This window comes from Colobus angolensis, unplaced genomic scaffold (assembly GCF_000951035.1).
Source record: "Colobus angolensis palliatus isolate OR3802 unplaced genomic scaffold, Cang.pa_1.0 Scaffold26, whole genome shotgun sequence".
NCBI lineage: Eukaryota > Metazoa > Chordata > Mammalia > Primates > Cercopithecidae > Colobus > Colobus angolensis.
Window position 1 is genome coordinate 14452494 of NW_012115821.1, and position 25586 is coordinate 14478079.

General features: G+C 39.0%; 1 protein-coding gene across 1 annotated transcript in view; it reads right to left on the reverse strand.

Moving 5' to 3' along the window:
* Positions 1 to 1102: 1102 nt before the first annotated feature.
* The window catches only part of LOC105515417 (sarcolemmal membrane-associated protein), a 159376-nt gene continuing 134892 nt past the window's right edge, over positions 1103 to 25586 (reverse strand). Inside the window, exons 13-15 of the mRNA XM_011947244.1 lie at positions 9528 to 9587; positions 2205 to 2285; positions 1103 to 1919 (exon numbers count right to left, since the gene is read on the reverse strand). Coding sequence (XP_011802634.1) covers positions 1777 to 1919; positions 2205 to 2285; positions 9528 to 9587 — 284 coding nt within the window. The 3' untranslated portion in view covers positions 1103 to 1776. The remainder of the gene's footprint in view (positions 1920 to 2204; positions 2286 to 9527; positions 9588 to 25586) is intronic.

Consider the following 25586-nt stretch of genomic DNA (forward strand, 5'->3'; position numbering starts at 1 on the left):
TTTTAATGTAAGAAGTCCATTATTAATTAATTCATCATATATCTGAGTTTTACTGAATACCTGCATTGTGGTAGGCAATGGAATAAAAATCAAATCTAAGACTGACAAAAATCACAAAGGCACTAATAATAGTTGAATATAATTAACACAATCATAAACACTATAGTCAGTCTTAACTTGGCTATTGAAAAGATTTCTGGGAACACTGAATGGCTGTACCAAAATATCTCATGTACCCCATAAATATATACAACTACTATGTACCTATAAAAATAAAAAAAAGAAAAAAAGATTTCTGGGAGAGTTCTGTAGTGCAAAAGACCATAAAGAGGGCTACTTTTGTTTGGGTGTGTTCATTACTCATTTACCTCCTTTCTTTTTTCTCCACATTCCCATAAAGGCCCATAGGGTCTGACAATTCTTTCAGTATCAGTAACTACATTTTACACAATAATGGTATTGCATTTCTGAGATGAGAGTTCTGGACCATACCAACATTAACTTATATTTATTATTGTGACATTAGAAAAAAAGCATGCCTTATCAACACCAAAGATCACCTAAGAAGAGTACAAATCAGTAAGAGTGCTCCTTCCTTATATAATCCCAAAGTTCAGGGACTGGACAAGAAGATTCCCTATTAGTCCAGCCAGAAAAATAGGCACTTCCACAAAGAGACATTTCCACAGGCTGCTACTATCACTTTGATCCCAGAGAGCTGCCTGGTATTAGTACACCACTACCAACATTTTTAATTAACCCATTGGACTGAACTTACAAGATATGTCGATTTTTCTTGTGTACAATAAGGTAATATAAAAGAGACTGAATGTTGACAATTTTCCAGTAAACCATTCCCAAGGAACTTTATTTTAAAAACATTTTTATAAATGCTGATTTATTTTCTACCCACTTTATTCTAAACAAGTAAATATCAAGAAATAAATGTACTTCCTAGTTAGAGGTGAGACAAAGAGTTCATGCATTGCTTATCTTATCAATATCTAAAATGTCTTTCCTTCCTTCCTTCCTTCCTTCCTTCCTTCCTTCTTTCTTTCTTCTCTCTCTCTCTCTTTCTTTCTTTTTTTTTTTTTTTGAGACGGAGTTTTGCTCTTATTGCCCAGGCTAGAGTGCGATGGCATGACCTCGGCTCATCGCAACTTCTGCCTCCTGAGTTCAAATGATTCTCCTGCCTCAGCCTCCCTGGGAGCTGAGATTACAGGCGTGCACCACCATGGCTGGCTAATCTGGTATTTTTAGTAGAGAAAGGGTTTCTCCATGTTGCTCAGGCTGGTCTCGAACTCCTGACCTCAGGTGATCCACCTGCCTCGGCCTCCCAAAGTGCTGGGATTACAGGTGTGAGCCACCACGCCTGGCCATCTATCTAAAATTTCTTAGCCCAAAATTTCTAGAAGAGTGTCGTAAGAACCTGGGGATATTTACTAGAAGATGAAGAACACCAGAAAATAAGGAAATTTACAACTGCTACCATATGATAACAGAGCAAACTGGTGAGTCTTTCAAGAGAGTTAAGATTTTCACCTTATTCTAATTATGTTAAAAGTGCTAATAAATTCATATTAGAGATACAAGGGTAAACAAAAAACACAGCTGCATTTCATATTCTATCACTGAACACTTTGTTCCTTATAATCTTGACTGATCCAAATTATTCGACATTGTTTGAAATATTGGGTATAAACACCAAAACTTTAAATTTTTAGTTCCTGCTACTTTACAGAACCCATCTTAATCTCTCAACTAAAAATGAAAACTTCACATAATATCTAGAACAGATTTTATGGCAAAGGGTGATTTGATACCCTGCTTTACGATGTAATAAAAACATATTAAAGTACCTTTTAAAAGGGACACTTTGGCAAGAGGCTCATTTAGGTCCTGTTCATCCATTTGGGCGTCTACAGAGAGGAAAAAAATAAGTATATAATTATAGACAGTATTCAGATCTATCAGAAAGCTATTGTTATCAAAATAAACAACCGGAATTGACACAGCTATTATATTTGGGTAGCTGACAGTAGTTTTAACAAAATATCCAACATTCAAAGGGGATGACTTGATAAATGGAAGTGTTTTTTTTTTTTTCCGCCAAACGCAAACTTTGAAATCTCCACTCACATTAACCTATACACCTAAACTGCCATTAACAGCTGCAGGTCTGTAAATATGAGGTTAAAACTCACCTGTAGTGTCGTCACTGCTTTTTTCCTTGCTTGGACTCAGAGTATCTGATAAATCAGATTCTTTCGCTCTTGTCTGATTTTCTACCAAGAAAAAAAGTAAAAGTAAAATCTTATTACAGTTAAATATCTTATATCAATAAAACTGCTTCAGGCTATGAATGCTCAAAATCTACAGGTACGCAAAGTACTTTTAAAACAGGTCAGGTCACTGAATCTCTTACTTCTTCGCCACCCTTGTCCAAAATGGAATACTGGTTATTACACGTAGCTCATATTAAATTATAATGTGGATCATGTCTGCTTTGCTGAGGGCTGGGGCTTTTGTTCAAGGTTGTCCACTTGCCAACTGGAAACAAAAACGAAGCAAGCTTTGCTAAAGTATTCAAAAAACTGCAACAAATATAGTACAATTCCCAAGACAATGTGGACACTGTATAAGGATGATTAAAGGAAAAGGCTCTGTTACATAAAAACATGAGTAAGAAGGCTGCCTTAGTAGGATTTTACTCAAATAATAAAACCCTTAAAAAAAAAAAGATTAGTTCTTATAAAAAAAAGTGGCATTTAAAATAAGAAAATTAACAGTCTTTTATTTCTAAAGATAACTGTCCCTGAATCACAGTAAGAAAAAACTTTTTCTTTTTGGAGACAGGGTCTTGCTCTGTTGTTCAGGCTGGAGCGCAGTGGGACAAACACAGCTCACTACCACCTTGACCTCCTGGGCTCAAAGGATCCTCCTGCCTCAACCTCCCGAGCAGCTGGGACTTCAGGACCATGCCACTACACCCAGCTATCTTTTTTATATTTTTAGTAGAGATAAGGTCTTGCTATGTTGCCTAGGCTGGTCTCAAACTCCTGGGCTAAACTGATCCTCCCATCTCAGCCTCCCAAAGCACTAGAATTACAGGCATCAGCCATTGCACCTGGCCAAGAAAAAACTTTTTTAAAAGTTTTGGGCTGGGCGCGGTGGCTCATGCCTGTAATCCCAGCACTTTGGGAGGCTAAGGCGGATGGATCACGAGGTCAGGAGTTCAAGACCAGCGTGGCCAAGATAGTGAAACCCCATCTCTACCAAAAACATAAAAAATTAGCTGGACGTGGTCCTGGGCACCTGTAATCCCAGCTACTCAGGAGGTTGAGGTAGAGAATTGCTTGAACCTGGGAGGTGGATGTTGCAGTGACCCGAGATTGTGCCATTGCACTCCAGCCTGGGTGACAGAGCGAGACTTTGTCTCAAAATAAATAAACAAACAAATAAATAAAATTAAAAAAATAAACAAAGAAAGAAAAAAAGTTTTGAAATTATTTACAAGAGGTCTTCTGCCTGGTCCAATGAAGACATCTTAGGCCTAATTTTCAAAGAATTGTCCTCAGAAATCCTTACTATAGGCCCAACAGATTATCAAAGATGACTGGCAATTAATTAGGCCCCAGATTCTCATCTGTAATGGCACATCTGTATATACTACGGAATTTCTTTTTTTTTTTTTTTTCTTTTTTAGAGGGGGTGTCACTACGTTGCCCATGCTAGTCTTGAACTCCTGGGCTCAAGTAATCCTTCCACCTGTCTCCCAAGTGCTAGAATTACAGGTGTGAACCACCACACCTGGCCTATGGCATTCTTTAGGGTAGCATTTGCAGGGAACGTCATTTCTCTGAATAAAATCCTATAGGGGAATCCTATCTCCCCATTCTGCACAAGGCTTCGGTCAAGCTTTACACAGCAGAATTTAGCCGTAATCTGGTCCCTACATTATTTCCCACAGGAGCTCTGCTCTGGTCATGCTAGCTTCTTTATAGGGCTGGTACATGCCTGCATTATGTCCTGCAATTATTTGTTTGATTCAATATTTCCCTAATCTCAAAACAGCCATTTTCTCTATTTGGCCTATTCATTCTGTAATATACAGTTTAAGTCCCATCAACTCTAAGGAATTCTTCATTTCTCCACCATGGTGCTCCTTTTAATTGTATCTTCTCTGTGTCTTTTGTTTCCTCAATTAATCATACTCTATTTTGTATTATTCTGTGTATGTGTATATATCTTCTTTCCTTAGTGAGATTATAAATTTATAAAGCATATATTTTTATAATGTCACACACCTGATTTCACTGTTTGTATGTGCATGCCCACTTCTAGTACTTTTCCTAAAGGAAATAACACAGCACATATGGGATACATAATGCTCACTGAAGTATTGTTCGTTATAGGAAAATGAAATATACATATATTATGGAATGAAAACTATTCAAGATATATTTACTACTAAGTAAAAAGCCTAATAAGAGCAGTATGTATAATGTGACCCCATGTAAATTAAAAATAGTTATACAGCCAGGCGCGGTGGCTCAAGCCTGTAATCCCAGCACTTTGGGAGGCCGAGACGGGTGGATCACGAGGTCAGGAGATCGAGACCATCCTGGCTAACACAGTGAAACCCCGTCTCTACTAAAAAATACAAAAACCGAGCCGGGCGAGGTGGCGGGCGCCTGTAGTCCCAGCTACTCGGGAGGCTGAGGCAGGAGAATGGCGTAAATCCGGGAGGCGGAGCTTGCAGTGAGCTGAGATCCGGCCACTGCACTCCAGCCTGGGCGACAGAGCGAGACTCCGTCTCAAAAAAAAAAAAAAAAAAAAAATAGTTATACATTTATCTATGAATTTTTAACTGCATATATTTATTCAAGGTATGGAAGGATCTACAATAGAGATATCATTAGTTATTTCTGGAGATAGGGACATGGTGGACACATTTACTTTTTAACTTCACATAGTCATACATTGAAAAATTTGCACAAGTATACATATGTAACAAACCTGCACGTTATGCACATGTACCCTAGAACTTAAAGTATAATAAAAAAAAAAAAGAAAAATTTGTAGAAATATATATATTGTTTTATAATCAAGGAAATTAAAATATATTTTCTATTTTGAAAGAAATTAGAAACACATCTAACACCATTACTGTCAAAATATTTAATACAACATTAAAATATAACTTGTTATGGCTATTCCATATAACAATATCCCTAGAATTTGTGGCTTAACTTGTGAAATGGGTGATGAATTTCAAGAAGTCTTTGCTTCTTTTCTCCCTGCCATTTGTAGTCAAAGGTCAACTGCTTAGCGACAGAGAACTTAGATTAGAAGTGAAGTCACTGGCCATGGAGGCCCAGGGGAATCTAATCTGTGACCGCTGCTGCATTCATAGTATGCTAAAATCAGAAATTTCTGAATGTTCTAGTTTTGATCACAAACTTACATTCTCAAATAAAAGAGGCTAATACATCTAATCTCCATATATGGTTACAAAAGGAACCACTCTGGAGGAACAAAAAGAAAACAGGAAAACAGCTCTCCCCGATTTTAATATTTTTGGCAATTTTAGGATCAAAATATTAGGTAAATAAGACGTATATTTTCAAAAGCATTCTTCTAGCCTAGAAGAACTCTTATTCTATATTTAGAGCATTAGCTGGGAAGGTAAAGTTGCCTTAAAGGTAGGGCCAAATTTTCCATCAAGATGTCACTGGAATGTAACTAACTGATAGCAGAGATTGCCTTTTTTTTTTTTCTTTTCTTTTTTTTTTTTTGAGACAGAGTCTTGCTCTGTTGCCCAGGCTGCAGTGCAGTGGCACAACTGCAGCTCACTGCAGCCTTAGCTTCCTGGGCTCAAGCCATCCTCCCACCTGAGCCTGCTGAATAGCTGAGACCAGAGGTGTGCATCACCACATCTGGCTAATTTTTTATTTTTTTTTTTTAAGAGATAGGGTCTCCCTATGTTGCCCAGGCTGGAATGTCTGTTTCATTAACTGCTATATTCCCAGTGCATAGACTAGTGCCTAGTACATAGTAGATATATATATATATATATATACACACACACACACACACACATATATATATATATTTTTTTAAAGGATGATTGAAAGCATGTATCTACTCTGATTAAGAAAGCAAGTTTGGGCCGGGCGCGGTGGCTCAAGCCTGTAATCCCAGCACTTTGGGAGGCCGAGACGGGCGGATCACGAGGTCAGGAGATCGAGACCATCCTGGCTAACCCGGTGAAACCCCGTCTCTACTAAAAAATACAAAAAAACTAGCTGGGCGAGGTGGTGGGCGCCTGTAGTCCCAGCTACTTGGGAGGCTGAGGCAGGAGAATGGTGTGAACCTGAAAGGTGGAGCTTGCAGTGAGCTGAGATCCGGCCACTGCACTCCAGTTTGGGCGACAGAGCGAGACTCCATCTCAAAAAAAAAAAAAAAAAAAAGCAAGTTTGGTAATCCTGGCACTTTGGGAGGCCGAGGCAGGCAGATCATGAGGTCAGGAGATCGAGACTATCCTGGGTAACACAGTGAAACCCCGTCTCTACTAAAACTACAAAAAATTAGACGGGCATGGTGGCGGGTACCTGTAGTCCCAGCTACTAGGAAGGATGAGGCAGGAGAATGGCGTGAACCCTGGAGGCAGAGCTTGCAGTAAGCCGAGATCGCGCCACTGCACTCCAGCAGCCTGGGCGACAGAGCAAGACTCCATCTCCAAAAAAAAAAAAAGAAAGCAAGTGTCGTGTGTGTGTGTGTTTTAAGAGACAGTGTCTTACTACGTTGCCCAGGCTGGTCTCGAACTCCTGGGCTCAAGTGATCCTCTTATCTTGGCCTCCCAAAGTGCTGGGATTACAGGTGTGAGTCACCGAGGTTGGCCAGAAAGCAAGTTTTTAGCAAGTCAAGTCATGGATCCTCAATGTTGTGTCCTGATACTATAGTTACATAGAGGCAAATCAAATCTATTCAAGAATGAAACACAAGGCCATGAGTGGTGGCTCACATTTTGTCAATCTCACTTTACAAGTGAGGGAACTGAGGTTTAAAGAACTGAAGTTGCCTGAGGGCGTACAACTAGTTAGTGGTAGAATTAGCTACATATATTCTTTCTACTTCTACCTCCAAAGCTATATATAGACATGTAATGACTGCAAGTTGAGTTAGAGATTAAACAGAAAGTACATTTTGCATTAGGTGATACATGTTCTAGAAGTAAGAGAAGAGGTAAGACTGGTAACAGTTGGTAATTGTTCATTTATGGCAATTTATATTTTCATTGGTAATTTGTTCATTTACGGCAATTGATATTTTCAATCCAAACAAGAAAATTCCACCAAAAACATTGCCAATTAAAGACAATTTAGCCAAATCCAAAATAAAACATTTTATAGTGCGATTTAAAACGTAACTTATTTCAGCCATCTAGTTTGTTACAAGGATTAGCCTATCTTTGCATATTAACTGTGAAAGGTGCTAGTAAAATGTTCGCTACTGATAGAAAAATCCCTGAGTATATAAAGCTTATATTTGTATTATCATCCTTAAAGAACATATTCTATTCATTTACATGGACTTATTTGCCGTAATTTATTTAATAAATACCCTTATTAATGGACCCTAATGCTTTCCTCTTGTTGCTTTTAAACAACACTGAAACAAACATTCTTGCTCATTAGTCCAATTTGTTCCTTAAGATTAAAAACCCAGGCCAGACATGGTGGCTCACGCCTGTAATCCCATCACTTTGGGAGACCGAGGCGGGTGGATCACCTGAGGTCAGGAGTTTGAGACCAGCCTGGCCAACATGGTGAAACCTCATTCTCTACTAAAAATACAAAATTAGCCGGGCATGGTGGCATGCGCCTATAATTCCAGCTACTCAGGAGGCTGAGGCAGGAGAATCACTTGAACCCAGAAGGTGGAGGTTATAGTGAGCTGAGATTGTGCCACTTCACTCCAGTCTGGGCAACAAGAGCGAAACTCCGTCTCAACAACAACAACAACAACAACAAAAGGTTAAAAACCCAAAAGTGGAATTGCTGGATCAAAAGGCATGTTCTTTAAAACTTCCAATAAACAGTTTACAGTCAGGTTTACAAGGAAATCATACAAAGATAAATATTTAAAGTGATGATATTCTAATTACTCTGATTTGATCTTGATACATTAAACGAATGTATCAGACTATAAAACATATCCTGAAAATATGCACATCTATTATGTATCAATAATATAAAAACAATAAATTAAAAAGGGAAATCAGTAACGCACAAAACTTTTCCAATAATGACACAACATAATTTCAAGAACATATTTTCTAATTTAGAATGCATTAAATATAAGCGCTAAGACAGCAAGACATTTTAATTAAAGAAGCATTCATTTTTTTTTTTTTCCTAAGGCTCTACTTCAAAGTGCTGGCTATTCAACCAACTAATCTGAATAGGTATTTGGATGGTGAGGTAAAAGCTATTTTAAGGTCTGTTCTCATCTCACTTTAATAAGGTGAAAAAAATTGCCATATGTACTAAAAATAGTTCACTGTTCTGAAACTCAATGCCTGTTTGCCAGAACAATATTAATGATGCATATTCTGTGCATTTTTTCCCCAAATATGGCATTTGCTGTGCACAAAATTCAGAATGGAAACCATGAGATATCTGAAATAACACCATTCTCTTAAATGGTTAAAAAAGCCAAATGAATCCAGTTACTTTAATAAAATAGAATGTACTAAAATTAATTATCTCAAACTTTTACAACCCAATGTTTTAACTGGCCAAAAAGACTGTGAATCTAGTTTTAAATTTTATACTGGAATAGTCTAATGAAAGTTCTACTATGATAAACACATGCCACCAAATTTATTTGCCTAATTTCCCTATGTATAAAAGTGACTTGACAATATGGTGCTTTAAAACTCACTTTTCTTCTCTGACAATTGTAACAGAATTAACACAATAAACTACTTTGGGCCATTACTGGACTACTCATTATAAAATATAAGAAGACTCTACATTCACAAAAGTCATTAATTTTGTTTAAATCAAACTGAGATGCCAAAAATTAAGGAATTAAACATCATAAGAGATTTTAAAGGTACAGCAACTCCCAAAAAAGAACTGCAAGCATGTTTCACTTAAGTTGTATCACAAAAGATTTACATTGTGTTTTTTTTTTAATTTGAGATCAAAGCTGAAATTAATGCTAGGAATGAGAGAGATTGCAACAAATCTTTAATACCTAAAGAAACCTATACCAAGTACTAACATTCAAAAAAACATAAATATACATCCACTTAAAAAGACACATTCCAGTTAAGATACCCTTCTTAAAACAGAAGTCTAATTATTTTATACATTATCTGATACTCTTACTGGCTTGCTATTTTGTGAGCTATAAGAAGTAAACGGATGGTTAAAATACTATAACCTTGAAAACATATACTAACCTTCATTATCCAAAAGAACTGTCAAAAAACATAGAAAAAACAGAAAACAAACCTTTTGAAAGCTTTGTTTCTTCTACTGCTTTGGTTAGATGCCCTTCGACGATCAGCTTCTCTGCCAAGGAAAATAAACGTTACCATCCAAGCCCAAACTGAGCAGCATTTCCCTGAGCTGGGCAGTGTAACACATTCCATGACCAAATTTAAAGATGATAACATTACTCCTATGACCAAGCTTGAATAAAAACTTGAATCTGGAAGGGGAACTAAGAGAACTGGAACTATGATGGAGCAATCACATTAATGCAGAAAACTACGGGCAGGCAGGCAATCTGCCTTTTATTTTCACCTTATTTTAAAAGCCTAGATCTTTTTATAAAAAGGGCTCAGAAGAAATAATCAAAGCAATCCTCTTTAGATCAAGGCTATTAAGTTAAAATAAATGATTTATGAAAAGGTATTTATTCAAATGAAGTAATAAAAATTAAGTTATACCGATAGTTTACTGTTCTCTGCTGACATAATTCAGCAGAGATGTCTATATAATGTATTTCAGTAAATAAATCATTTTAGAAAAGCTAACTATTCAAAGAAATAAAAAAATTTTGTTTTGTTTTATGGGGGATTCTCTGTAAATGTATAATGTTACTTCTTTATAATTTAAAGTCATATTTTCATATTCTACATTTCATTGAAGAAGATATATCTAGTCTGTGTCCCCTTATTTATTCCTGCATGTCAGTTAGTCTCCTTCAATTTACTCATTTGCAATATATGTGAAGAAAATTTTCTTTTACTTTACAACCAACTGCAACTTGGTCTATACCCACCACTCAAGCACTGAAACTGCTCCAATATCATTATAGCCTCTTGTCTCTCAATGCCCATGGCTCCTTTTCTTAATTTTCATTTCTCATAGGCTCTTTGCAGCATGTGGCACTTTGACTCTGCCTTTTTAAAAACAGAAAGAGGGGCCAGGCATGGTGGCTCACGCCTGTAATCCCAGCACTTTGGGAGGCCGAGGCAGGCGGACCACAAGGTCAGGAGATCGAGACTATCCTGGCTAACACGATGAAACCCTGTCTCTACTAGAAATACAAAAAATTAGCCGGGCATGGTGGTGGGCGCCTGTAGTCCTAGCTACTCGGGAGGCTGAGGCAGGAGAATGGCGTGATCCCGGGAGGCGGAGCTTGCAGTGAGCAGAGATGGTGCCGCTGTACTTTAGCCTGGGCGACAGAGCGAGACTCCATCTCAAAAAAAAAAAAAAAACCCAAAACAGAAAGTAACAGATTTTGATTAACATGTATAATGTAAGCTGTCCTACCTGTCCTCTGTCCTACTTCACTCCATTCCTAAAATTCACTTCCTACAACTTTTAGCCATTTCTTCTGATACTTACATTTATATTTCTAAATAATATATTGATTTTTTGTTTTTCCATTTTAGATATTTATTGACAATCTATTTTACATGGTTAAGCTTTGCCATTTTCTACTACCATCCTCAAGAGTTGTAATTTGTCAATCTATAACCAGTCCTTTTTTTTTGTTTTGAGACGGAGTCTCACTCTATTGCCAGGCTGGAGTGCAGCCTGGAGTGCAGTGACACAATCTCAGCTCCCTGCAACCTCTGCCTCCCGGGTTCAAATAATTCTCCTGCCTCAGCCTCCTGAGTAGCTGGGGCTACAGGTTCACACCACCATGCCCAGCTAATTTTTGTATTTTTAGTAGAGATGGGGTTTCACCATGTTGGCCAGGATGGTCTTGATCTCTTGACCTCCACCCGCCTCAGCCTCCCAAAATGCTGGGATTACAGGTATGAGTCATTGTGCCTGGCCCATACTCAGCATTTATATTGAAAAATTATTTTATATAATGAGTCATATAGTATGCTACAATTATATTTCCTTCCATGTATGGCCTTCAGTATACTCAGAATTTATAATGCTTCTTTTTTTGTTTTATTAATTTGTATATATTTCAAACATAGCCCAAGTTCTCACAGAACCATACAACTTTCAATACTGTCAAACACACCAAGTAATTTATCACATTATACATCCCCATCTTCCTCCTTCTGTTTTATTCTTTTGTTTTATTGTAACATATCCTCTTATAATTTCCTGAAAAGGGGTGAACAGAAGTTAAATACTTTGTGATTTTGCTTCTCTGAAAATGTTAGCATTCTACCTTCACATGTGATTGATGGTTTGACTAGATATACAAATCTACAGGAAATACATTTGCGTCAGAATTTTGAAAGCATTGTTCCACTGTCTTCTAGCTTCCAACCAGAAGGTGAGTCTAATACAGCCTGAATCCTGTTTCTCAGTACACATAGTAGGGATTTCTTACACTCACCAACACCTGGTTTACCTGTTCTGTTTGGGCATCAGGGAGGACTGCACATCCCAACTCCCTAGCACTGAGGAAGATTCATAGGACTGATGCTAGCCAGGGCCAAAGCATTTAAGAGAAAATACACGTTTTTTACACCTTATCCCACCACAGGAACTCTAGAAGCTGTGTGCTGAGACAGCAACATCGTAAGACAGTAAAGACTCTATCTGTCTAGATCTCTGAGTGACAATATGGAGTAGAGTGGTCTTCCTCACCATGGACATGTAGTGTGAATGAGAAATAAATGTTTCTTTAGTTGAGCCATTAAGATTTCATGGCTTGGCCGGGCACGGTGGCTCATGCCTATAATCCCAGCACTTTGGGAGGCCGAGGTGGGCGGATCACCTGAGGTCGGGAGTTCAAGACCAGCTTGACCAACATGGAGAAACCCCAAAATTAGCCGGATGTGGTGGCGCATGCCTGTAATTCCAGCTACTCAGGAGGCTGAGGCAGGAGAATTGTTTGAACCCGGGAGGCGGAGATTGCGGTGAGCAGAGATCACGCCATTGCACTTCAGCCTGGGCAACAAGAGCGACACTCAAAAAAAAAAGATCTCATGGCTTATTTATCACTATATTATAAATTTAGCTTATTAAGACTATATGATATCCTTTGTTTCTCTCTAGAAGGTTTCAGAATCTTCTGTTTATTCCTGGTGTTCTTAAATTTCATATTCCTCAGTGTGTAGTCTCTTTTTTCCTTAAATGAGGTGAAATTCACATAACATAAAACAACCATTTTAAAGTGAACAATGCCGTAGAATTTAGTATATTCACTATGTTGTGCCTAGTTCCAAAACATTTTCATTACCCAAACAAAAACCCTATACCCATTAAGCATTTACTCCCCATCTCCACCTCACCAGTCCCTGGCGGTCACACATCTGCTTGCTATCTCTATGGATTTACCTGTTTTGGATATTTCATATAAATAAAACAATATAACATATGACATTCTGTGTCTGGCTTAATGAGTGGTCATTTAAAATATACTGTGCTAAGTACTCAGTGCATTTTTTTTTCAGTTTATAAGCTCATACCTTTCACTTCTGGGGAATTATCTTGTATTTTACTTAATTGATAAATTATTCCATTCTCTCGCTCTCTGCTATTCTCCCCCTCTGGAATTCATTATTAAGATATTAGATCTCTAGGATTAAACCCCAAATTTTCTTTAATTTTCCCTCTTGAAAAAAAAAACAAAACAAAACTCTTGACTTTTTCTTATATTTTCTGGGACACTTCCTCTACTTTCTCCTCAATCTTCTTACAGTTTTTAAAAATCTGGTATTATATTTTCAGTTTTCAAAAATTCTATTTGCTCCCTACTCCTTTTAAAAATACCATCTTTATCTTGCTTCATCCATAAAACTTCAAAAATTATACTTTTAAGCTGGGTGCAGTGGCTCATGCCTGTAATCCCAGCACACTGGGAGGCCAAGACGGGTAGTTCACCTGAGGTCAGGAGTTCGAGACCAGCCTGGCCAACATGGTGAAAACCCGGCTCTACTAAAAATACAAAAATTAGCCAGGCGTGGTGGTGGGCACCTGTAATCCCAGCTACTCAGGAGGCTGAGGCAGAAGGATCGCTTGAATCCGGGTGGCAGAGGTTGCAGTGAGCCGAGATCATGCCACTGTGCTCCAGCCTGGACAACAGAGCGAGAATCCGTCTCAAAAAAATATATATATACACACATATATATTTCATATATTTTTTAAAGTTTCTGCTTCTTGGGCGCAGTGGCTCATGCCTGTAATCCCAGCATTTTCGGAGGCCGAGCTGGGCGGATCATGAGGTCAGGAGTTCGAGATCAGCCTTATCAACATGGTGAAACCCCGTCTCTACCAAAAACACAAAAATTAGCTGGGCGTGGTGATGCATGCCTGTAATCCCAGCTATTCAGGAGGCTGAGGCAGGAGAATTGCTTGAATCTGGGAGGCAAAGTTTACAGTGAGCCAAGATTGCACCACTGTACTCCAGCCTGGGTGACAGGGCAAGACTCTGTCTCAGAAAAACAAAACAAAACAAAACAACAACAACAACAACAACAAGCTGGCCGGGCGTGGTGGCTCATGCCCGTAATCCCACCACTTTGGGAGGCTGAGGCAGGCCGATCACCTGAGGTCGGGAGTTCGAGACCAGACTGACCAAAATGGAGAAACCCCATCTCTACTAAAAATACAAATTTAGCTGGGCGTGGTGGTGGATGCCTCTAATCCCAGCTACTCGGGAGGCTGAGGGAGGAGAATCGCTTGAACCCAGCGGTAGAGGTTGTGGTGAGCCGAGATTGCGCCATTGCACTCTAGCCTGGGCAAGAAGAGTGAAACTCTGTCTCAAAAAAAAAAAAAAAAAAGGTTCTACTTTTTACCTTTTCCTATTTCTTCCCTACTCACATTTTTCTGTGCTTTTTCTTTTTTGGGTTTGATCTCTTTGTCAAGAAAGAATTTCCTCAAAAGTCTGATCTTGGCTTTCTCTTCATATTCAAGGGTAAGGCAATAAGAAGCTGACAAAGTCTTATTATATGCGTGTGCAGGGCTTATTACACCCAAAACACACAGTGGCAGTTTGTTGGGAGACTTTTTTTTTATGTTTTTTTTTTTTTGAGACAAGGTCCAGCTCTATCACGCAGGCTGGAGTGCAGTGGCGTGATCTCTGCCCACTGCAATCTCCACCTCCCAGGCTCAAGCCATCCTCCCACCTCAGCCTCCCAAGTAGCTGGAATTACAGGTACACACCACCATGTCTGGCTGATGGTTTGCATTTTTTGTAGAGACAGGGTTTCACCATGTTGCCCAAGCTGGTCTCGAACTCCTGAGCTCAAGCAATCTGTCCACTTTGGCCTCCCAAAGTGCTTAAATAGCACAGTTCAAATATGAGTATCAGTATGTGTTTCTCTTTGTCTGATTGGTTTCTCTGGAGTAGAGCCCTGTAACTGCCTTTCTGGGGAGTATAAGCCTGTTAGCCAGCATTCTGGTTCAGTTTAACTCTCCCACTTTTCCCCACAGTGAGATGCTCAGACCTACCCCCTCAGATGTATCTGAAATACCAGTCTACAGACTCTCCATTTCAGCCTCCAGAGAGCAAACCTTTAGTCTTTCTGGATAAGGAAAGAGAAACTTGTCTGTCTGCATGGAGACTCAAGAAAGAACTTTCCTGTCATGATAACTGCAGGTCTTGAAAGACCTATCTAACTTGGTACAACTGAAACAGAGACACAGTAGAAGGCTTTTCTTCTTTTTTAAAACTCTTTTTTTCTTTGAGATGGAGTCTTGCTCTGTCACCCAGGCTGGAATACAGTGGCATGATCTCAGCTCACTGCAACATCAGTCTCCTGGGTTCAAGAAGTTCTCATGTCTCAGCCTCCTGAGTAGTTGGGATTACAGGCGCACACCACCACACCTGGCTAATTTTCATATTTTTAGTAGACATGGGGTTTCATGATGTTGGTCAGGCTGGTCTCAACCTCTTGACCTCGTTAACTGCCTGCCTCGGCCTCCCAAAGTGCTGGGATTACAGGCTTGAGCCACTGAGCCCAGCCCTAAAACTCTTTTCTTTTAAATTTCTGACATAAGGTCTCACTCTGTTGCCCAGACTGGAGTGCAGTGGTGCAATTATGGCTCACTGCAGCCTCACGCTCCAGGGCTCAAGCGATCCTCCCACCCAATATGCCCCAGTGTATTTATCCATTTAACTACTGAGGGTCTTTTTGGCTGTTTCCAGTTTGGATCTAATGTGAATAATGCTGCTATGAACATTCTTGAATTTGTACCTGATACACAGGCATCTCTGTAGGGAACCTACCAAGGAGTAGAACTGAGAGTATAATATGTTTGACATTTAAGTACCATCATCTAAGCATTTAGTTTAGTCAGAAGACTCTCAAATCTTGTCAAAGACTGAACAGAGAGAACCAAATTTACTTCTTGGTTGACAGAAATAAATTATATACTAACCATATTACTATGTGGCATAAAATAAAAAATGAGAAACAATGCAAACAATACATTCAAAAGAAGTTCAAAGGAGGCTGAACATGGTGGCTTATGCCTGTAATCCCAATGCTTTGAAAGGTCAAATTGGGAGGATCACTTGATCCCAGAAGTTTGAGACAGCTGTGCCAAGAATGGATTGAGTCCTTAAAGCTAAAGAGCCATTTTCCTTACTTGACAGCTACAACTAATTGAAACACTAAAGCAGAAGATAAACCCAAATAGCACAGACTATCTGATACTGATGTCAGTTTCCTAGGGATCTGAAACAAACTGACTGGAAGAGAGGAGGGAGTGAATATAAAAGAACCAGACAATCTGCTGCTGTAACTGCCAACCTGGAAAATATTTCTAAGTCTCAAAATTGGGTTTCATTAAGAAAATGTTATGACTAGGACATCAAAAAAATGTGCCTGACACCAAATTTTTTAAATAGCATGCATACTGGTAATTATGCACAGCTTCTACACCTCTCCAACATGTTTTCTGCCTGTTAACTAATGTACATTTCAGTGTGTCATGCATTACTTACAGCACTTAGTAAATACGATCTCAATTACTTTTCATAATTCGATGAGACAGATACTACCATCCCACTTTATCAATGAAGAAATCAAGGTTTAAAGAGGTCAATTTGCCCAGTATTGCCCACAATCATACCGCCAGTGAGAGAGTGCATCAGAATTCACATAAAGATCCCCCTCATTGAATTCTAAACATCATAAATAGAAATGAGCTAACACTACCTAAAAGATCACCAAGGGCAAATATGACGAAGAAACTGAGATTAGAATATCATGACACAAATTATTATAATCGGCATTCAAACCAGAAAATTATTTCCCTTCTGAAATAATTAACAAAACAGAAATAGAGACATTAACAAAACCTCACAGAGCCTCTCCTGTGAGGTTCCCAATTTTAATAATACAGACTTCCATAAGGTTACTTATTTCTGCAGCAAAATTTAATCAGTTAAAGTAACTCTTGCTATAGAAGATGTTGTGACTTTTCATAAAAACAGTTCCAGAAGCTATTTGTCCTAAAATTTAAGAAGAAGGCTGGATATGGTGGCTCACGCCTGTAATCCCAGCCCTTTGGGAGGCTAAGGCGGGTGGATCACCTGAGGTCAGGAGTTTGAGACCAGCCTGGCCAACATGGTAAAACCCCATCTTTACAAAAAATACAAAAAAAAAAAAAAATTAGCTAGGTTTGGTAGCGGGTGCCTGTAATCCCAACTACTTGGGAGGCTGAGGCAGGAGAACTGCCTGAACCCAGGAGGTGGAGGTTGCAGTGAGCTGAGATCACGCCATTACACTCCAGCCTGGGCAATGGAGCAAGACTCTGTTTCAAAAAAAAGAAAAAAAAGGAAGGAAAAGGAGAGAGGAAAAAGGATTTAGAATTCAAGGATAGACTGAAAATAAAGTGAAAGGGGCCAATTTCAAGAATATGGAAATAGATCTTTTTTAAAAAGCAACAGTACACATACCAAAACACCATTGGTATGTACTTAAGATTGTCACCTGGGCAGTTGCAATGGGAGAAAATCTGGTAGATATGTTCGAAAGTGGGCTGACAAGGGAAATGATCAGTACAAACAACTCTCCAATACATCTGAGACTGAATAAACTGCTCTGAGAATAAAAAAATAAAATTAGCAGCACCTAGCTGACACTCAGAGTTTTCCTGTTACAGGGATGTAACCTATTATGAGCAGGGAAACACAATACATGTTTTCTATTATTTGCCATAAACTGCTTTGGCTTAGAGAAATAAAAGTTTACAAAATGAAAATCTAAAAATCTGTTTCAAGTAGAATACGTAATCAGAATACTGAGACTATTCAGAGAGGTTGACCTCACAGTGATGAAAAATAAACATTCAGTCACACAAGCAACATCAATTCAATGTATTACTCCAAATACGGCAATTTCTGAGAGCAAAGCCCTAAGAAAAAGGAGGGAATGAGAAAAGCATATACAGATAGTGACTATAATTTTTCCTATGGGGGTGAGAGGCAGAGAGAGAGAATTTTCTGAAAATCAGGAAAAAACCAGTAAGACATGAAATATTAATTAAACTAATAATATCAAAAAGTTAAGTCTCACAATAATAATAAACACAGATTAAGAATACATTCTCAGATCTCAGATGTTAAAAAAAAAGAATACAAAGGCATGAGGTTTACTTTAGGGCACTGATTAACTCTATCATTAAGAGAGAGATGCCATTGGGACAGTTTGTCTCTACAAAGTAGACCTCAGGAAAATTTCTCTGGCATCAGGCAGTGACGCCTGTCTCCTCATTAGAACAGACAGTAGCAAAAGAAATCAAAGGGGCAGGCAGCAGTCCAGGGAAGGCTGTCTCTCACTCTATGCCCACCAAGTGATGGCAGTTCTCCATGTCCTTTCACCCTTCATCTTTCCACTAAGCATACAAGTTAATCAAGTGACAGAGTTCATGGATATGTATGAAACAGATTCAGAGATACAATATTTCTTAATTTGGAAAGCATCTTTAGCAGAACACAAAAAGTTTCAATGTATCCATTAAGTTTACACGGTAAACTTTAAGGAACTAAAATTTGCAGAGAACACTAAATGTGGAGTTTTGCCTAAACCAAGCTCATATCTGAACCCCTGAAGAGGAGCTAAGGCTTTTTTTTTAGCAAGTTTTACTGGAGTGACTTCCTAATTCTAGCTTATATGTGGTAAAGATCTTTTAATAGAGAATATTTATTTTACAGTTCTGGAGACTTATGCAAAACATTATTTAAATCTCTGTTCGAAGTCCAATTTCTTTGTCTGGAATTTAAAGTTTTTCTCAGAAAAGACAAGTTTTTCTTTAAAAAGTCTGTTTTACCATAAAAGGAAAACAAATTTAAATGTGTTCCAACTCATTTATTTTCTACAACTTGTAAATGGAAAGAGCCAACAACCAAATTGTTCTCTTATAGATTCATACACATAAACTGAAAAATCTGTCATCATATTAAAGACAGACATGAAAAACCTTATGGAAATAAATGATTTGCTTTCCAATTTTTAAAACACAAAGTGAATTATACTATAGAAGCACTAATAAATAAAGAAGGCTAGGTATTTAACATTTGCTTTTTAAAAGACTGGAAACAAGAAATATGAAGCAGCACTGCACACAAATATTTACTTCATATTCAAAATTATAAAGCATTTCAAGATACCTATCAATGAAAATAATGGCAAAAAGCCTTGTGTGCGCTTGTTAATATGTAATCCAAAATTGTTTTAAAAGTGCTTGAGCATAAATTTACTTAAGAGATTTGCTGAATTTGTCTTGCTTATGATATTAAGAATACTTATTAAACACAACAATTTTTACAATGGCAGCATGTGATAAAATGATAAAATGTCCCTTCTGACGACAAGTCAAACCAGAATCAACCCTCACTTTCCCAACTCTGGTTACCCAAACTTAAGGGAACGAACAGATTTGGAAAGTTCTGAAATACCTCTGGAATCACCAATAACCAAATTCTTACTACTTGTTACCTGAAACTCAGAAACCAAACAGATTTCAATAGTAGGCCTCTCCTTAGCTACCTGAACTTATAGCCCAAACTTTCTCTGTTTGCACTCAGGGACCCAAAGGATTCAGATGTCTGGGAATACTTATTTTCTTTAGTTTTGTTGTTGTTTTTGTTTTTTGAGACAGGTCTTGCTCTGTAGCCCAGGCTGGAGTGCAATGGTGTGATCATAGTTCACTGCAGCCTTGACCTCATGGGTTTAAGCGATCCTCCTGCTTCAGACTCCTGAGTAGGTGGGACACAGGCATGTTATCACCATGGCCAGCTAATTTTTTGTAGAGATGGGGTCTCACTATGTTGCCCAGGCTGGCTGCAAATTCCTGGGCTCAAGCAATCCTCCCACCTTGGCCTCCCGAAGTATTGAGATTACAGGCATGAGCCACTGTGCCTGGCTTTTTCGCTGTTCTTTGGTTCACCCTTTGTACACAAAAATGGGATTTTATATTTTGTTTTCTTGTATGTAGGTACTACCTATTTAGTATTTTCTCATGCTATTACACAGTCCTCATAAAATCATTTTAATAACTTTTTAACATTCCCATTGAAGGGATTTGGTGTAATTTATATAAATTCTGTGCTATCTCTGCATGTTTATCTGGTCCATTTTCCCCCAAAACTATGATGCAACAAAAATTTTCAAACGCCTTTTGTATATTTAAAGCAAATTTTATTCTGTGTTACAAATACAGCTAAGTATTTAATACTATTTTAAGTGAAATGTTCAATAATAAAATAGACATTAAAAAGCAAAAAGTTTTTCTTTCTTTTCCTTTTTTTTTTTTTTTCTTTTTGAGACAGAGTTTTGCTCTTGTTGCCCAGGCTGGAATGCAATGGCACAATCTTGCCTCACTGCAACCTCTACCTCCCAGGTTCAAGTGGTTCTCCTGCCTCGGCCTCCTAAGTAGCCAAGACTACAAGCGCCCACCACCACGCCTGGCTAATTTTGTATTTTTAGTAGATATGGGGTTTCATCATGTTGGTCAGGCTAGTCTTGAACTCCTGACCTCAAGTGATCCACCCGCCTCAGCCTCCCAAAGTGTTGGGATTACAGTCATGAGCCACTTCACCCAGCTTTTTTTTTTTTCCCCCCAAAGAGACAGAGTCTCAGTATGTTGCCTTAGGCTCAAGTGATCTTCCCACCTCAGCGTCCTGAGTAGCTTGGGACTACTGGCAAAAAGTTGTTTTGTTTAAAGTAAGCCAGTAATAATAACAAAATAAAACAAAGATTTTTGCAAATTGTAACTTAGTAAACATTCTTTTGATAATTACCTGCTCTCATTTCTTAGGGTTCAAAATATAAATCTTAAAAGTTCAAAATAAAAATCCTTCTTCTAAAGATTTTGTATTTTATTTTATTTTTTAGAGACAGGGATTTGCTCTGTTGCCTAGGTTAGAGTGCAGTGGCACAACCATAGCTCACTGGAGTCTTGAGCTCCTGGGCTCAAGGGGTCCTCCCACCTTAGCTTCTTGAGTAGCTAGGGCTATATGCATGTGCCATCATTCCTGGATAATTTTTTTGTTGTTGCTGTTGTTGAGACAGAGTCTCGCTCTGCTGCCCAGGCTGGAGTGCAGTGGTGTGATCCTGGCTCACTGCAACCTCCATCTCCCAGGTTCAAGCAATTCTCCTGCTTCAGCCTCCTGAGTAGCTGGGATTACAGGCATGCATCACCACACCTGGCTAATTTTGCGTATTTTTAGTAGAGATGGGGTTTCGTCATGTTGGCCAGGTTGGTCTCAAACTCCTGATCTCAAGTGATCAGCCCACCTCAGCCTCCCAAAGTGCTGGGATTACAGGCATGAGCCACAGGCTCCCAGCCTCTGCTGGATAATTTTTTAAAGTTTTCTGTAGGGACAGGATCTCACTATGCTGCCCAAGCTGGTCTTGATCTCCTGGCCTCAAGGGATCCTACTGCCTAGGCCCATGAAAGAGCTGAATTACAGATGTGAGCCACAGCATCTGGCCTAAAGATTTGCATTTTAGATTATATATTCTTTTAGTTGACATCAGTGGACACCAATTATTTTGCCCCAGGTCCCGTTGCCAATTTCCCATAAAAATGAGATTTAGTAATTAGAAGGTAACAAAAAGATGTACTCATCTTTGCTTTATAAATATTGTTTTATTTATTTATTTATTTATTTACTTTTTAATTTTTTTTGGAGACAGAGTCTCACTCTGTCGCCCAGGCTGGAGTGCAGTGGTGCAATCTTGGCTCACTGCAACCTCTGCCTCTCAGATTCAAGCAATTCTCGTGCCTCAGCCTCCCGAATAGCTGGGATTACAGGCATGTGCCACCACCCCTGGCTAATTTTTGTATTATTAGTAGAGAGAGGGTTTCACCATGTTAGCTAGGCTCATCTCAAACTCCTGACCTCAGGTGATCCGCCTACCTTGGCCTCCCAAAGTGCTGGGATTACAGGCGTGAGCCACCATGCTAGGCCAAATATTGTTTTAAAAGGACAAAGAAATATGTCACATTTATTAAATAAATTGCCTCAAAGTAATATTCAACTTACACTTAATATTATAGTATCAAAACTGCAAAAACAGAAGCTCTGCGAAAACTATTAAATGAAATTCTCAGTTTCCTTGAAGGATCTCCAAGGAGTGTAACATTTGATGTGTTCAATTTGTGTCTGTTTTAATTATCAAGTATGACCCTTAGAACCCCCAAGTGCTCCTGAGGTAGCGGGGCAGGGTAGCGGGGGGCACATATGCATGAATATCCACACAATGAAATTATGAGCATAAAACCTTGGGAAACCACATTTCCAAGAAAGGAGAGCAGAATGAGAAGAATGCCTGAGAAAGTATTTGCTTGATGGAAAAAACCAGACATTATCAACAAATCTTTACCATACATGATGACCTTTACTTAACAAAACCAAGAAAACATCACAACCTTGCAATTGTTATAGATTTAAGCAGCTTTTGTGACTTTCAAGTAAAAAGGAATTCATGATATCTTTGTTCAGAATTCAGCAGAGGTCTAAATCACTTCAAAAGCCAATTTATCATTTTGTCTGTTTGTCTTCAGCTCACTGCCACCTCTACCTCCTGGGTTCAAGCAATTCTCCTGCCTCAGCCTCCCAAGAAGCTGGCATTATAGGCACCTGCCACCACACCCAGCTAATTTTTGTATTTTTAGTAGAGATGGGGTTTCACCATGTTGGCCAGGATGGTCTTGATCTCTTGACCTCCACCCGCCTCAGCCTCCCAAAATGCTGGGATTACAGGTATGAGTCATTGTGCCTGGCCCATACTCAGCATTTATATTGAAAAATTATTTTATATAATGAGTCATATAGTATGCTACAATTATATTTCCTTCCATGTATGGCCTTCAGTATACTCAGAATTTATAATGCTTCTTTTTTTGTTTTATTAATTTGTATATATTTCAAACATAGCCCAAGTTCTCACAGAACCATACAACTTTCAATACTGTCAAACACACCAAGTAATTTATCACATTATACATCCCCATCTTCCTCCTTCTGTTTTATTCTTTTGTTTTATTGTAACATATCCTCTTATAATTTCCTGAAAAGGGGTGAACAGAAGTTAAATACTTTGTGATTTTGCTTCTCTGAAAATGTTAGCATTCTACCTTCACATGTGATTGATGGTTTGACTAGATATACAAATCTACAGGAAATACATTTGCGTCAGAATTTTGAAAGCATTGTTCCACTGTCTTCTAGCTTCCAACCAGAAGGTGAGTCTAATACAGCCTGAATCCTGTTTCTCAGTACACATAGTAGGGATTTCTTACACTCACCAACACCTGGTTTACCTGTTCTGTTTGGGCATCAGGGAGGACTGCACATCCCAACTCCCTAGCACTGAGGAAGATTCATAGGACTGATGCTAGCCAGGGCCAAAGCATTTAAGAGAAAATACACGTTTTTTACACCTTATCCCACCACAGGAACTCTAGAAGCTGTGTGCTGAGACAGCAACATCGTAAGACAGTAAAGACTCTATCTGTCTAGATCTCTGAGTGACAATATGGAGTAGAGTGGTCTTCCTCACCATGGACATGTAGTGTGAATGAGAAATAAATGTTTCTTTAGTTGAGCCATTAAGATTTCATGGCTTGGCCGGGCACGGTGGCTCATGCCTATAATCCCAGCACTTTGGGAGGCCGAGGTGGGCGGATCACCTGAGGTCGGGAGTTCAAGACCAGCTTGACCAACATGGAGAAACCCCAAAATTAGCCGGATGTGGTGGCGCATGCCTGTAATTCCAGCTACTCAGGAGGCTGAGGCAGGAGAATTGTTTGAACCCGGGAGGCGGAGATTGCGGTGAGCAGAGATCACGCCATTGCACTTCAGCCTGGGCAACAAGAGCGACACTCAAAAAAAAAAGATCTCATGGCTTATTTATCACTATATTATAAATTTAGCTTATTAAGACTATATGATATCCTTTGTTTCTCTCTAGAAGGTTTCAGAATCTTCTGTTTATTCCTGGTGTTCTTAAATTTCATATTCCTCAGTGTGTAGTCTCTTTTTTCCTTAAATGAGGTGAAATTCACATAACATAAAACAACCATTTTAAAGTGAACAATGCCGTAGAATTTAGTATATTCACTATGTTGTGCCTAGTTCCAAAACATTTTCATTACCCAAACAAAAACCCTATACCCATTAAGCATTTACTCCCCATCTCCACCTCACCAGTCCCTGGCGGTCACACATCTGCTTGCTATCTCTATGGATTTACCTGTTTTGGATATTTCATATAAATAAAACAATATAACATATGACATTCTGTGTCTGGCTTAATGAGTGGTCATTTAAAATATACTGTGCTAAGTACTCAGTGCATTTTTTTTTCAGTTTATAAGCTCATACCTTTCACTTCTGGGGAATTATCTTGTATTTTACTTAATTGATAAATTATTCCATTCTCTCGCTCTCTGCTATTCTCCCCCTCTGGAATTCATTATTAAGATATTAGATCTCTAGGATTAAACCCCAAATTTTCTTTAATTTTCCCTCTTGAAAAAAAAAACAAAACAAAACTCTTGACTTTTTCTTATATTTTCTGGGACACTTCCTCTACTTTCTCCTCAATCTTCTTACAGTTTTTAAAAATCTGGTATTATATTTTCAGTTTTCAAAAATTCTATTTGCTCCCTACTCCTTTTAAAAATACCATCTTTATCTTGCTTCATCCATAAAACTTCAAAAATTATACTTTTAAGCTGGGTGCAGTGGCTCATGCCTGTAATCCCAGCACACTGGGAGGCCAAGACGGGTAGTTCACCTGAGGTCAGGAGTTCGAGACCAGCCTGGCCAACATGGTGAAAACCCGGCTCTACTAAAAATACAAAAATTAGCCAGGCGTGGTGGTGGGCACCTGTAATCCCAGCTACTCAGGAGGCTGAGGCAGAAGGATCGCTTGAATCCGGGTGGCAGAGGTTGCAGTGAGCCGAGATCATGCCACTGTGCTCCAGCCTGGACAACAGAGCGAGAATCCGTCTCAAAAAAATATATATATACACACATATATATTTCATATATTTTTTAAAGTTTCTGCTTCTTGGGCGCAGTGGCTCATGCCTGTAATCCCAGCATTTTCGGAGGCCGAGCTGGGCGGATCATGAGGTCAGGAGTTCGAGATCAGCCTTATCAACATGGTGAAACCCCGTCTCTACCAAAAACACAAAAATTAGCTGGGCGTGGTGATGCATGCCTGTAATCCCAGCTATTCAGGAGGCTGAGGCAGGAGAATTGCTTGAATCTGGGAGGCAAAGTTTACAGTGAGCCAAGATTGCACCACTGTACTCCAGCCTGGGTGACAGGGCAAGACTCTGTCTCAGAAAAACAAAACAAAACAAAACAACAACAACAACAACAACAAGCTGGCCGGGCGTGGTGGCTCATGCCCGTAATCCCACCACTTTGGGAGGCTGAGGCAGGCCGATCACCTGAGGTCGGGAGTTCGAGACCAGACTGACCAAAATGGAGAAACCCCATCTCTACTAAAAATACAAATTTAGCTGGGCGTGGTGGTGGATGCCTCTAATCCCAGCTACTCGGGAGGCTGAGGGAGGAGAATCGCTTGAACCCAGCGGTAGAGGTTGTGGTGAGCCGAGATTGCGCCATTGCACTCTAGCCTGGGCAAGAAGAGTGAAACTCTGTCTCAAAAA